Source organism: Magallana gigas, chromosome 3 (genome assembly GCF_963853765.1).
Source record: "Magallana gigas chromosome 3, xbMagGiga1.1, whole genome shotgun sequence".
Taxonomy (NCBI): Eukaryota; Metazoa; Mollusca; class Bivalvia; order Ostreida; family Ostreidae; genus Magallana; species Magallana gigas.
The window spans coordinates 40,621,236-40,635,144 of NC_088855.1; the positions used below are offsets into that span (position 1 = coordinate 40,621,236).

At 37.9% G+C, this 13,909-nt stretch overlaps 1 protein-coding gene across 2 annotated transcripts in view; it reads right to left on the minus strand.

The window, feature by feature from the left end:
* LOC136273960 (uncharacterized) overlaps positions 1-12,789 on the minus strand; it is a 68,614-nt gene extending 55,825 nt beyond the window's left edge. The window contains exons 1-5 of one of the 2 annotated variants that reach the window (XM_066079774.1): positions 11,269-12,789; positions 9,763-9,935; positions 7,707-7,819; positions 7,246-7,378; positions 5,512-5,586 (exon numbers count right to left, since the gene is read on the minus strand). In XM_066079774.1, the coding sequence (XP_065935846.1) occupies positions 11,458-11,817 (360 nt within the window). In that variant the 5' untranslated portion in view covers positions 11,818-12,789 and the 3' untranslated portion in view covers positions 5,512-5,586; positions 7,246-7,378; positions 7,707-7,819; positions 9,763-9,935; positions 11,269-11,457. Of the gene's footprint in view, positions 1-5,511; positions 5,587-7,245; positions 7,379-7,706; positions 7,820-8,820; positions 9,342-9,762; positions 9,936-11,268 lie in introns of those variants that run through there. The other variant, XM_066079775.1, reaches the window with a different exon arrangement.
* Positions 12,790-13,909: the final 1,120 nt, after the last annotated feature.

Below are 13,909 nucleotides of genomic sequence, written 5' to 3' on the forward strand. Positions count from 1 at the left end.
TATGTTCACCTAAGAAAACCATATTATCTTATGCATGATACCCTAGCTTATTGATAATATCCTCTGAGAAAGACATAATAATTGTACAATAGTACACTAGGCTATTGATGTGAATCACTAAGAACAAATTCCTATCATCCAATGAGACCAACATGGCATTTCATAATAACATCTTAGGCAATGATACAGTTCACTAGGATTTACACAACAGTTGTCAATAAGTAATCTAGCCTTTTGATCAAATGTCATTGGAAGAGCTACCAATTGTACAACAGTAACTCAGGCAATTGATACCGTCTAATCAGAGCAACACGTAAGTTACACATATGTTACACAATACGATTCACACTGTCCTTTGAGAGCAACATAATAGTAATACATCAGAACCCTAAGCCATCGATATGGTCAACTGAGACCAACACAACATTATTCTAAAGAACCAAACCAATCGGTAGCTATACTAAAAGCCACTGAACAGTTGTACAATCCAGTTTCATAACAGTACTCAAGGCAAATGATGATGCAGTTGATACCAAGTATCCAATGCTATTGGTACGGTCTACTAAGAACAACAAAACAGTCATACATTCGTACCCGACACAATTCAAACTTTCCACTGAGAGCAACCCAACAACTTAGCACATATTTACCTGGTATTAATCAGTACACTGACCTATGAATACTGTCTATTGAGTGAAATAAAACAGCTACACATTAGTATTTTTTGTCTATTGATAATGTCACTGAGAGAAACTTAACATCAATAGTGGTACCTAAGGCAATTGGTAGTCTTCTGAGAGTAACACAACATCTATACATTAATATAACTTGTCTATTCATAAACCTCCTGGTAAGAACATAACCATTGCACCTTAGTACAGTAGGCTAAACATATTTTCACCTAAGAAAACCATATTATCTTATGCATGATACCCTAGCTTATTGATAATGTCCTCTGAGAGAAACATAATAATTGTACAATAGTACACTAGGCTATTGATGTGAATCACTAAGAACAAATTCCTATCATCCAATGAGACCAACATGACATTTCATAATAACATCTTAGGCAATGATACAGTTCACTAGGATTAACACAACAATTTTCAATAAGTAATCTAGCCTTTTGATCAAATGTCATTGGAAGAGCTACCAATTGTACAACAGTAACTCAGGCAATTGATACCGTCTAATCAGAGCAACACGTAAGTTACACATGTTACACAATACGATTCACAATGTCCTTTGAGAGCAACATAATAGTAATACATCAGAACCCTAAGCCATCGATATGGTCAACTGAGACCAACACAACATTATTCTAAAGAACCAAACCAATCGGTAGCTATACTAAAAGCAACTGAACAGTTGTACAATCCAGTTTCATAACAGTACTCAAGGCAAATGATGATGCAGTTGATACCAAGTATCCAATGCTATTGGTACGGTCTACTAAGAACAACAAAACAGTCATACATTCGTACCCTACACAATTCAAACATTCCACTGAGAGCAACCCAACAACTTAGCACCTATTTACCTGGTATTATTCAGTACACTGACCTATGAATACTGTCTATTGAGTGAAATAAAACAGCTACACATTAGTATTTTTTGTCTATTGATAATGTCACTGAGAGAAACTTAACATCAATAGTGGTACCTAAGGCAATTGGTAGTCTTCTGAGAGCAACACAACATCTATACATTAATATAACTTGTCTATTCATAAACCTCCTGGTAAGAACATAACCATTGCACCTTAGTACAGTAGGCTAAACATATGTTCACCTAAGAAAACCATATTATCTTATGCATGATACCCTAGCTTATTGATAATGTCCTCTGAGAGAAACATAATAATTGTACAATAGTACACTAGGCTATTGATGTGAATCACTAAGAACAAATTCCTATCATCCAATGAGACCAACATGGCATTTCATATTAACATCTTAGGCAATGATACAGTTCACTAGGATTTACACAACAGTTTTCAGTAAGTAATCTAGCCTTTTGATCAAATGTCATTGGAAGAGCTATCAATTGTACAACAGTAACTCAGGCAATTGATACCGTCTAATCAGAGCAACACGTAAGTTACACATATGTTACACAATACGATTCACACTGTCCTTTGAGAGCAACATAATAGTAATACATCAGAACCCTAAGCCATCGATATGGTCAACTGAGACCAACACAACATTATTCTAAAGAACCAAACCAATCGGTAGCTATACTAAAAGCAACTGAACAGTTGTACAATCCAGTTTCATAACAGTACTCAAGGCAAATGATGATGCAGTTGATACCAAGTATCCAATGCTATTGGTACGGTCTACTAAGAACAACAAAACAGTCATACATTCGTACCCGACACAATTCAAACTTTCCACTGAGAGCAACCCAACTACTTAGCACCTATTTACCTGGTATTATTCAGTACACTGACCTATGAATACTGTCTATTGAGTGAAATAAAACAGCTACACATTAGTATTTTTTGTCTATTGATAATGTCACCGAGAGAAACTTAACATCAATAGTGGTACCTAAGGCAATTGGTAGTCTTCTGAGAGTAACACAACATCTATACATTAATATAACTTGTCTATTCATAAACCTCCTGGTAAGAACATAACCATTGCACCTTAGTACAGTAGGCTAAACATATGTTCACCTAAGAAAACCATATTATCTTATGCATGATACCCTAGCTTATTGATAATGTCCTCTGAGAAAGACATAATAATTGTACAATAGTACACTAGGCTATTGATGTGAATCACTAAGAACAAATTCCTATCATCCAATGAGACCAACATGGCATTTCATAATAACATCTTAGGCAATGATACAGTTCACTAGGATTTACACAACAGTTGTCAATAAGTAATCTAGCCTTTTGATCAAATGTCATTGGAAGAGCTATCAATTGTACACCAGTAACTCAGGCAATTGATACCGTCTAATCAGAGCAACACGTAAGTTACACATATGTAACACAATACGATTCACACTGTCCTTTGAGAGCAACATAATAGTAATACATCAGAACCCTAAGCCATCGATATGGTCAACTGAGACCAACACAACATTATTCTAAAGAACCAAACCAATTGGTAGCTATACTAAAAGCAACTGAACAGTTGTACAATCCAGTTTCATAACAGTACTCAAGGCAAATGATGATGCAGTTGATACCAAGTATCCAATGCTATTGGTACGGTCTACTAAGAACAACAAAACAGTCATACATTCGTACCCTACACAATTCAAACTTTCCACTGAGAGCAACCCAACAACTTAGCACCTATTTACCTGGTATTAATCAGTACACTGACTTATGAATACTGTCTATTGAGTGAAATAAAACAGCTACACATTAGTATTTTTTGTCTATTGATAATGTCACTGAGAGAAACTTAACATCAATAGTGGTATCTAAGGCAATTGGTAGTCTTCTGAGAGTAACACAACATCTATACATTAATATAACTTGTCTATTCATAAACCTCCTGGTAAGAACATAACCATTGCACCTTAGTACAGTAGGCTAAACATATGTTCACCTAAGAAAACCATATTATCTTATGCATGATACCCTAGCTTATTGATAATGTCCTCTGAGAGAAACATAATAATTGTACAATAGTACACTAGGCTATTGATGTGAATCACTAAGAACAAATTCCTATCATCCAATGAGACCAACATGGCATTTCATAATAACATCTTAGGCAATGATACAGTTCACTAGGATTAACACAACAGTTTTCAATAAGTAATCTAGCCTTTTGATCAAATGTCATTGGAAGAGCTACCAATTGTACAACAGTAACTCAGGCAATTGATACCGTCTAATCAGAGCAACACGTAAGTTACACATGTTACACAATACGATTCACACTGTCCTTTGAGAGCAACATAATAGTAATACATCAGAACCCTAAGCCATCGATATGGTCAACTGAGACCAACACAACATTATTCTAAAGAACCAAACCAATTGGTAGCTATACTAAAAGCAACTGAACAGTTGTACAATCCAGTTTCATAACAGTTCTCAAGGCAAATGATGATGCAGTTAATACCAAGTATCCAATGCTATTCGTACGGTCTACTAAGAACAACAAAACAGTCATACATTCGTACCCGACACAATTCAAACTTTCCACTGAGATCAACCCAACAACTTAGCACCTATTTACCTGGTATTATTCAGTACACTGACCTATGAATACTGTCTATTGAGTGAAATAAAACAGCTACACATTAGTATTTTTTGTCTATTGATAATGTCACTGAGAGAAACTTAACATCAATAGTGGTACCTAAGGCAATTGGTAGTCTTCTGAGAGTAACACAACATCTATACATTAATATAACTTGTCTATTCATAAACCTGCTGGTAAGAACATAACCATTGCACCTTAGTACAGTAGGCTAAACATATGTTCACCTAAGAAAACCATATTATGTTATGGTATACTAAGAGCAACAAAACAGTGATTCATTCATACCCGACACAATTTATTTTTTCCACTGAGAGCAACCCAACAGCTATGTACCTGTACTCAGGATATTGAAACTGTCAATATGGGAGCAACATTATATTTATTAATATGAACTGGTCAATTGCTATAGTCCACTGAGAGGAACTTTACAGCTATATCACTGGTATTCATCAACTGGGCATGAAATATAAACTTTGATAAGACCCCTGGAACAAACCAAGAGGTAAAAGGTATTTTTTATTCGACCATTTGATGCTTTGTAGCGATAACTTTTATATGTGGAGCAGAAAAAAATTCCCTAGGGCAGAAAGTAAAAAAAATTGAAAAAAATGTGTAAAATTGACACATTTCAAACCAAATCAAATTTCAAATCCTATAGAATTTTATGTTTAAAATTAACAAACTTTGAGATGAGGTATAAGTAGTAGAAATTCAGATAAGAAGTTTCATTAAAAAAGCTAGGACAGAACAAATTAGACCCGGTTTCGTTGAGTGATTTTCCCATCGATGAAAATGAAGGGAGGGTAATTGGAGGGTTATAATTTCTTACACCTTTACAAAGACATGAAATCATTAAAAAAGGATGGATACTCTAAGTATTCCAGTCTCTGTAGACTTAGGCAAGACCACAAATGAGCTACATCGTGATGGAAACGAATAAGTGGCATCAACGAAACCTGTATTTTAACAGTTTTATAAAACATACGCTTTTGGAACCCAAGATGGGCGATGATTATAAAAAAAAGCCTCCCTCATCTATTTCATCAACAATAAAAAGGGAAAAAATGCTTCCCTCTCACATCCATTTCTAGAAAAGTTGACCCGAGAACCATTATTTCAACTTTATGTGGCCTTAGTTCATTAACTAAACTCTCAGAGTATTATAAATGAAATAGAATTTACTGTTAAATGCTTTGAGACTAACTTGAGACCAGGAAAATAATGACTTGCTTGGTTTCTAAGACAGAAAATTAAATATAAGCATACCCACCCCTAAAAACAAATGGGTTTCACAGGTTGAAAAACAAACTCAACACCATCCAGGAAGTTGTATCATTATGCGTGTCTAAAAAAAAAAATAGTTCCATTAAATTCAATGTGATCATTCCACTAAAGTGATAGTTTTCCTAGCAAATAAGTCCAGAATCAATACTACTAAGATAAGATACCATAAAAAGAAACGAGATATCTGTGATAACCCCTAGTGATACCCGGCTCTAATGTGAAAATACATAAAGGCAAAGTCATCATTTTAACAGGAGGTTGATGTTTGTTTTGTAAAAAAAAAACCAAATCATACCATATAGCATGTCTAAAAAAAGAGTGTGATAAAATTTCAAGCAGCTCTGATGAATAGTTGCTGAGAAATCTCTGATGACTATTTGTTTGAAATGTAAGGCTACAAATAAATAAAGGTGTCATTTAACAGGAAGTTGACATCTCATTAGTACAAAAATGAATCCCACCATAAGGCATGCCTAAGCAAAAGGTGTGTTAAAATTTCAAGCATCTGCGATAAAAAAAACTGTTAATAATATGGACATACACAGAGAAGGACAGATAGACACACAAGGGTAAACAGTTTACCCCCTCTCCTTCCGAGCGGGGTATTATTAGTTAATAGTCATGTAGTGACCGGGAACGGGATAATACCTGGTTAGTAAATTTCATACCTGGTGAGGCAAATTTACTAACCAGGTATCATCCCATACCCGGTCACTACATGACTATGTAATGATTATATCTTACCGACTGCCTTTGTGTTAATGACATAAAATTAATTCAACACTGAAAATCAAGCGTCTTATAACAAAGTTACAAGTTTCAATCTGGGTACAAAACCTGACGTCACAATACTCTAAGAATGATGTCATAATCCTCAAAGGGAAGATATATTTTGTTCTGACTGTGTATGGAATATACACGGTCTCCACGTGACTGCTGTTAGCCAATGATTTCTTTAAAATTCAGCAGAAGGTAAGATATAAAAAGAAATTGTGACTATATACATATATACGGAATGACTAATAACTGTAATTAACAAAGTTTATTTTGATGGCTATTTCCTTGCTAAAAACCTTTAAGAAGTCAACTCAAATTTTATGAAATTAAATGAAATTTGCAGAAAATATTTATCAATTATTTATAAATGTCATACTGTAGATTCCATATTTTATGCAAGTACTTAATTCTGTGATTCAATTGTTTTTTATTAAGACACTAGAATATGAAATATGAAACAGCAAATTTGTATCCTGATTTCTAATTATCTACATTCATACGAAAAATGAAAATGAAATTCCGCAAGATGCGCTCCTCACGATTTTATGCAGATATCAATTTCTCACATTTAATTAGGAATTTACAGTATGCTAGTGTAAGAAATCTACTTCTGGCTCTAAGGGATGAAAAAGTATTCTGATCTACTCTTAAAATATTGCTGAACTCTGGAGAAAATGTCTTTTAAAATTCATCTTCTGTATAGCAAATAATTTAATGTCCAATAAAATTGAATCAGTGAAATGTTGAGAAAAAAAATTAAATTAAATTAAATCTGAAATGTTTGAAGTTGAGTACCAATTCAACATTAATTAATAGAATTAATTACGAAAACAAGAAGTCTACTAAAGGAATTAAATAGCAAAAGTTAATAATTTCAATTCTAAGACAAAGTCAGGGACTGCAAAAAAAAAAAATGGTGCCAGAAGAGACTTCCATAATGTACCTGGGAGCTTTGATAACGGTGGTCACTGATTAATGGCTAGTGATTAAGATAACAAGTTCTTTAGCAAAGGAAGTGATGAGGCTTTTCCATCAGTCATCAAAGAATGGAGTTTCTCTTAGAAGACATGGCAGCTCTAAAATATAATAAACAGGATGAAAGTTTACAAAATATATACCTGTTAACCTTTCACTGCTGCTATGTGGGAGAAACTCCCCCTAACCAACTTGGCTAAGGGGGAGAATTTGCATAAACAACGATTTTGCGCGTGAAATGCAAATAGGGACCAAAGTGGTTGTATCAACATCAGAACAAAACTCACTGAGATGGGGCAATACCTTTACGAGATCACTCTCATCATATTCTATGAAAATCATAGTTTTTAGTCTTTATCATTATATCATATATTAATGTGTGGTTTGACACAATATCATATATTATTATACCTTCATAAATTATTTTACCTCAATATGAATATTCTATATAACGCATCATCCAATTGGTTCTAGACAATCACATGTCTGGGCAATAAAACTTCCATAGTCATATTTTGGATTTGGAGGCCTTGTGCACTTTCCTGCAAGAGTTGTCATTCATTTAAGGTATTTGATCCATAATAGCCCCAGATTCAATGAATCTGGGATCATAACAGATATGTATGGACTTAGTACGGTAATTAGTATACTTGGACATAATTTTCATATATAAGTATCAACATGTAACAGTGGAACGTGTCCTTATCAATGACCTTTCCCTTTTCTTGAAGAGTTGTCCCCCTTTGCTTTTATTCTATAAAAATTATAATTCTAGAAAATCTATATGGTATAAAAATTATTTTCATTAGTTTTTGTATTCCTAATGATAAAATACATCTTTATGACGTCCTGAATGTCGGTTCAATACAGACGCACTTATTGAAGTTGGTTGATTAAAATTTTCCAGAGAGCTATTACCGGTATAATACACCTTTACAGCCACTTGTGAACATGTACTGTTTACCATATAGCAGCTAATTAATTTTGCAAAATTATAGTCAATACAGTATATATTTTAAAATATCTTATAATTAAAACTCTACCAGTTCACATACGATCAAATTCATCTGACCCACCCCGTTCCTTACTTTCAGAAATCCAATTTCCGAAGAAATTGGAATTCCAATGTGGCCCCACCCTACTCCTCAAGATTTTGATTTGAAAGATTTTTGAACATTATCAGAGGTTGCTTTCAGTAAAGATACAGCTTTTCTAAGCAAGTGGTTTTTAGAAAAAGATATTTTAAAATTTTTTCTATTTTTTATAATCCTATGCTATGTAAATTTTAAATAAATGATTTTTGAGAAGAAAATTTTAAATATTTACACTTTACTCTTATGTAAAAGTACAACCCTCCATTGTGGCCTCACCCTACCCCTGAGGGTCATGATTTTCACAACTTTAAATCTACACTACATGAGGAAGCTTTCACACAAGTTTCACATTTCCTGGCTGATTGGTTGCTGAGAAGAAGTATTTTAAAGATTGATTCTATATATTGTATGTAAAACTCCAACCAACCCCCCCCCCCTCCCATTGTGGCCCCACCTTACCACCAGGGGCAATGATTTGAACAAACTTGAATCTACACTATCTGAGGATGCTTCCACACAAGTTTCAGCTTTCCTGGCCAAATGGTTTCTGAGAAGAAGATTTTTGAAAAATATCAACAACATTTCATTAAATCCTAATGATCTCCCATTGAAAGAGAGCAGGGCCCCACATTTTAACAAACTTGAATCCCCTTCACCCAATGATGATGCTTTGTGGCTAGTTTGGTTAAAACTGGCCAAGTGGTTTCGGAGAAGAAGTCAAAAATGTAAAAAGTTTACAGACAGACAGACGGACGGATGGACGGACAGACAGACAGACGGACGCCAGAAAAAAAGTGATCAGAAAAGCTCACTAGAGCTTTCAGCTCAAGTGAGCTTAAAACCTTAACCTCCTCCAGCACCTGAATCAGATGCAATTAGTTGTTTCAAATTTTCCTCACTTTCTCCTATGGTACAATGGAACTCCATATCAGAAAATTGATCCCATAGGACTATGATTTTCTTTGATGAGCTTGTTAAAATTAAAAAACTCTCAAAACATTACCATAATTACCATACTATGTAAGAATATGTAAAAAAGAAAATTCAATATTACAAACAATTTTAAAATTGCCAAAACACTACAATCATATCAGTAATTTTAAATTTCATCTAAATCAATGCCCTATAGGGTCATTTCATCAATTTACTTGAATAAAAATAGTTAACTTCTTTATAAATAATGATAATATTTATTTCCTAATAATGATAGAAACTTTTGGTTTACATGAACAAGTGATGATTTTTTTTTCTATAGAAGTTGTTATCTAAATGATTAAACTTAATTGTTGAACTTGTTGGAAATTTAGTTTGTTCACATAAATGAGAGGATGTACGAAAGAGAAACACACGTTTATCATCATAGTTGCAAGTAAACAACGAATTTGCCCTACCAGCATGGAGCTCCATTTTCCATAGGCGGTAATGTTTATGTTCCAGCCCGAATTTTCGTTTAGCAACGAGAGACCTCTGGAATGAAAGCTCATCAAATTGTCTTTTTCCTGTTAAATTTCGTGGTGTGAAGTCAGATTCATTTTCCGGCAAAATGCATGTGTATTGAAAAACTCTGAAAATGAAAGTAAAAGTAGGGAATTTTACAGTTTGGGAAAGGGTGTACATCAAACATTTTCAATTCCTTCCTTCAAATGATAATAATAATTCAATTTTGACACTTGCTATTAAAATTGCAAATACTCTTGTCTTACATGTGTCACACATTCTGATTTAAAATGTCCCAATAAATGTAAATACACTCTGAAAGTATAGGAACTATTTTGCTTAAAGGCACTACTTTGTTGTCCTACACACATTCTAAAAATAGTTAAAGGGATATACCCACATGTTGACAAACAGACTCGGCACCGTAAATAACAGTTCCATTTAATTTAGTGTGACAATTCCACTCAAGTAATAATTTTCCTAGCAAATGAGTCCAAATTTAATACTGTAGGCCTAAAAAAAATTGTGCCAAAAAAGAAACAAAAGAAAAGAAATTGTCTCTATATGAATGGAACTACAATTGATTAAGTACACATTTTGATTGGCTATATCCTTGTGTAATACCTTTAAGAGACTTCCGTCAAATTTTTTCAGCCCTGACGAATCTCGCTGAGATTTATAGTAGACCATAACATTACAACCAGAAACAACAAGTTCATGATTAAACAACCTGAGAATGCGTCCACACAAGTTTTAGCTTTTCTGGCCAAATAGTTTTTAAGAAGGAGATTTTTAAAGATTTTCTCTATATATTCCCATGTAAAATTTGATCCCCCCATGGTGGCCCCATCCTACCATCGGGGACCATGATTTGAAAAACTTTAATCTACACTACCCAAGGATTTATTTAGGAGAAGATTTTTTAAAATACCAACAAATTTTTTTATAATTCTGAATTATCTCGCGCCCTATTTATACCTCATTTGAACTTATTAAAGTGTATAGTACAAAATCAATATTTATTTATTATAGTTATCCAGGTCCAATCAAGGGGTATGAGGATTTATCCTGGGTTGTATTCCATACAGCCTGAGGCTGCAGGCCCGAAGGGTGTATGGGGACATAACTCTGTCAAAAATTGCTCGATCGTACCCAAAATCAAACTTGACCGAGATATTATGATACTTCTGTATACCAAATTTCATTGCAACCTATGAAAAGAAAACGAACAGAAACTAAAGTAAGAACCAGTAATAACTAAGATATAATCATCAGAGGGCACCTGCTCCATTATGTAATTTTCTTTTGTACCATATCATAATATATGGTAACTTCTTTGTATTTTCCGTATGAAAAAAAGGGAAACTTAATATCTATTATAGTTACTTAAGCAATAGCTGACATTTAATTAGCTAAACAATAGATTTGAAAGACTGGCCTTCGCAAGTCACCTGGGATACCTGCGCCAGGTTCCCTGAAAACCTGGAAGGTGGGAACACTCTGGATCAGGTCTGTCAACGTGGCCCAACTTCGAAGGAGTTGGTCAGCCAACCACTCGCACACTCTAAGTCGCATAGCCGTGGCTTCATCCCCCAAGGGCATGGACCTCCTAAACACAGGGTGAAGGTGGGAGAGCGTCACATGATCCCTCAACTTGTTCGTCCTCTCGGCACAATTGGGAAAGGGGCAGGAAGAGAGTGGCGATCATCTCCTCCTGCTGCGAAGCTGGTCGTCTCTGGGTGGAGCTGGACCACTTGGGCTAGGAGCTTGCCACGCTCCATGCTCTTCGCAGGGTAGGGATCCCCCTTCTTGTCACTGGCTTGCCAGGATGGCCTCCTGGCACACGCTCCATAAGACAGTGGTGGCCCCTCGGGGGCAGCCATCAAGGCTTCCTCTTCCTCATGATGTGATGGCGGCTCCACAGGGGGGGCAGCCATCGGGTCTCCCCTGTCTCCGCCGGCCTGCTCGGTAGGCGCCCCAGCGTTGCATTCGTGCCACAATGGTGCCATGGGTGTTCTCTCATTCCGCCACTCCCGGCGGGAGGAGGTGCAGTCTTCTTCGCTGTCAGAATTTTTGTAAAGGAGAACAAGACGAATAACCCCCCCCCCAACACAGTTTGGGCACACAAATTGTTTAAAGGTGGAGGCCTCCTCAGGGGTGACACCCACACACAGACCGTGAAACCATTCGTCACTGTACCATTAACTTCTCATCGTCAGGGCGCCGACAGGTACAAACACAATCTCATTAGATGGGCCCGGAGATGAGGGGCATGTGGGGGAGGCTACATTAGGTTTTGGTTACGGGGACGCCCCTGATGTCTGGGGGGGCTTGGGAGAACTGTCAGGAGGCCCTCTGGCAGCAGGAGAGTGTTTTGGGGGCCGACCTCGGCGTGGCTGCTGCCTGAGGGGGATTCGGGAAGCTTGCAGGCACCTGCCGCCCCTGCAGGGGGGCTGGAAGCCAAGACGCTCCCGGTCTCCTGCTTGGCACTCTCAGAGTTCTCAAAGTTCTCCCTAAACCGAACGAGCCATGGGGGGAAGTCCCTGTCAACACACTTCTTCAAGCGGTCGTGATTGGCCACAATGACTGCCGACTTGGTCTTTACTTGGTACAGGTGGGGGGTCAGCTTCTTGACTATGATACCAGGGCCCTTCCAGGACGGGCTACGCTTGCAACACTTCCCCTTCACCGTCGCGGTGTCCAGCTCATACACAACATCTCCTTCATCAAAGGGGCGGGTAGCGGCCTTGATGTTAAAATCTCTTTTTATCTCTCCTCAGAGGTGTGCAGGCGCCTCCTGGCTGTCTCGTGACCAGTCAGTATTTTGTCTTCAAGGTCCCTCACATACGTCTCGATATCTGCAGGGCCCTCCTGCAGGGGGGACCTGTACATCAGGCTAGCTGGCGTATTGACCTCTCTACAAAGCATGAGTTTGTTGGCGATGAACCTTGAATTACGATTGTCTGCAGAGCGGAAGGCCCCTGCTATCTGGGCTCGTCCCAACAGTCTTGGGCCTTATCAATATAACACCTTACCGCATCCATAAGGGTTCTATTGTAGCGCTCCACCTGTCCATTGGCAGACGGACGGTAGGGGGTGGTGGGGGCCTTAAGTATTCAGAGGAGGTCACACACAGCAGTAAACAACTTACTTTCAAAGTTGCGCCCCTGATCTGTAAATATCTCAAGGGGGCAGCCGAACCTAACAAAGAATTCGTCCACTGCCGCTTTGGCAGTAACCTCAGCTGTCTGGGAGGGGAGGGGGACACAATCCACCCACTTAGTAAATTGGTCCACCATGACTAGGACATACTCATTCCCCTTTGGAGTCTTAGGGCGCGGTCCAAGGAAGTCAAGGTGCACCCTCTCCATGGGTGCCCCGGCATGATACTTAATCATTTCTGCCCTGGCGTGGCACTGTGGGCGCTTATTTCTACTGCAGGGGCCACAAGTGCTAACAAACCTCTCGGCCCCCCACATCATCCAGTACCAATATAAATGCAATCTCATCCGGGCCTTGGTGTGCTCGATCCCTTGATGTCCAGTCGCTGGTATATCGTAGCAGAGTCGCAGAACCTCTCTCCTCAGCTCTATGGGGACGACCAGAACTTTCCTTTTCTCTCCCCCCTCCTCTGTCTCTTTCCAAAGGACCCTGTCGTTGTCCAACTGCAACAAAATCCTGTTGATATAGTAATGTTTGACAGCTGGACTGGCTAGGAACAGTTTGTCTTCCTGGGTCACTTTACTGGCTACGGCTCATCTCCTCGGGGGTGAGGCCCACCAAGGAAGGCGGTCCAACCAAGCCTTCCAAGGAAATTCCTATGATACAGGCGAAACTGGGGGTAATGATTTATTTGGATCTGAGACTGGCATGGGCCATTTGGACTGCTCTTACCCTCACAGTTGTCTTCACGGATCCGGCCCATAAGCTTCTTGGAGACATTGCCCAGAGCTGCCTCGCTGATAGAGGGCCGGGCTTCTTCTCGGTCAACAATAATGGGGCTCTGATCCTTCGTAAGGCTAGATTCTTCCCCCAACAAGGGGGAATATGTCCAACTACCAGGCCTAGCTAGAGGGACCACATCGTCAACTTCATCCGCAA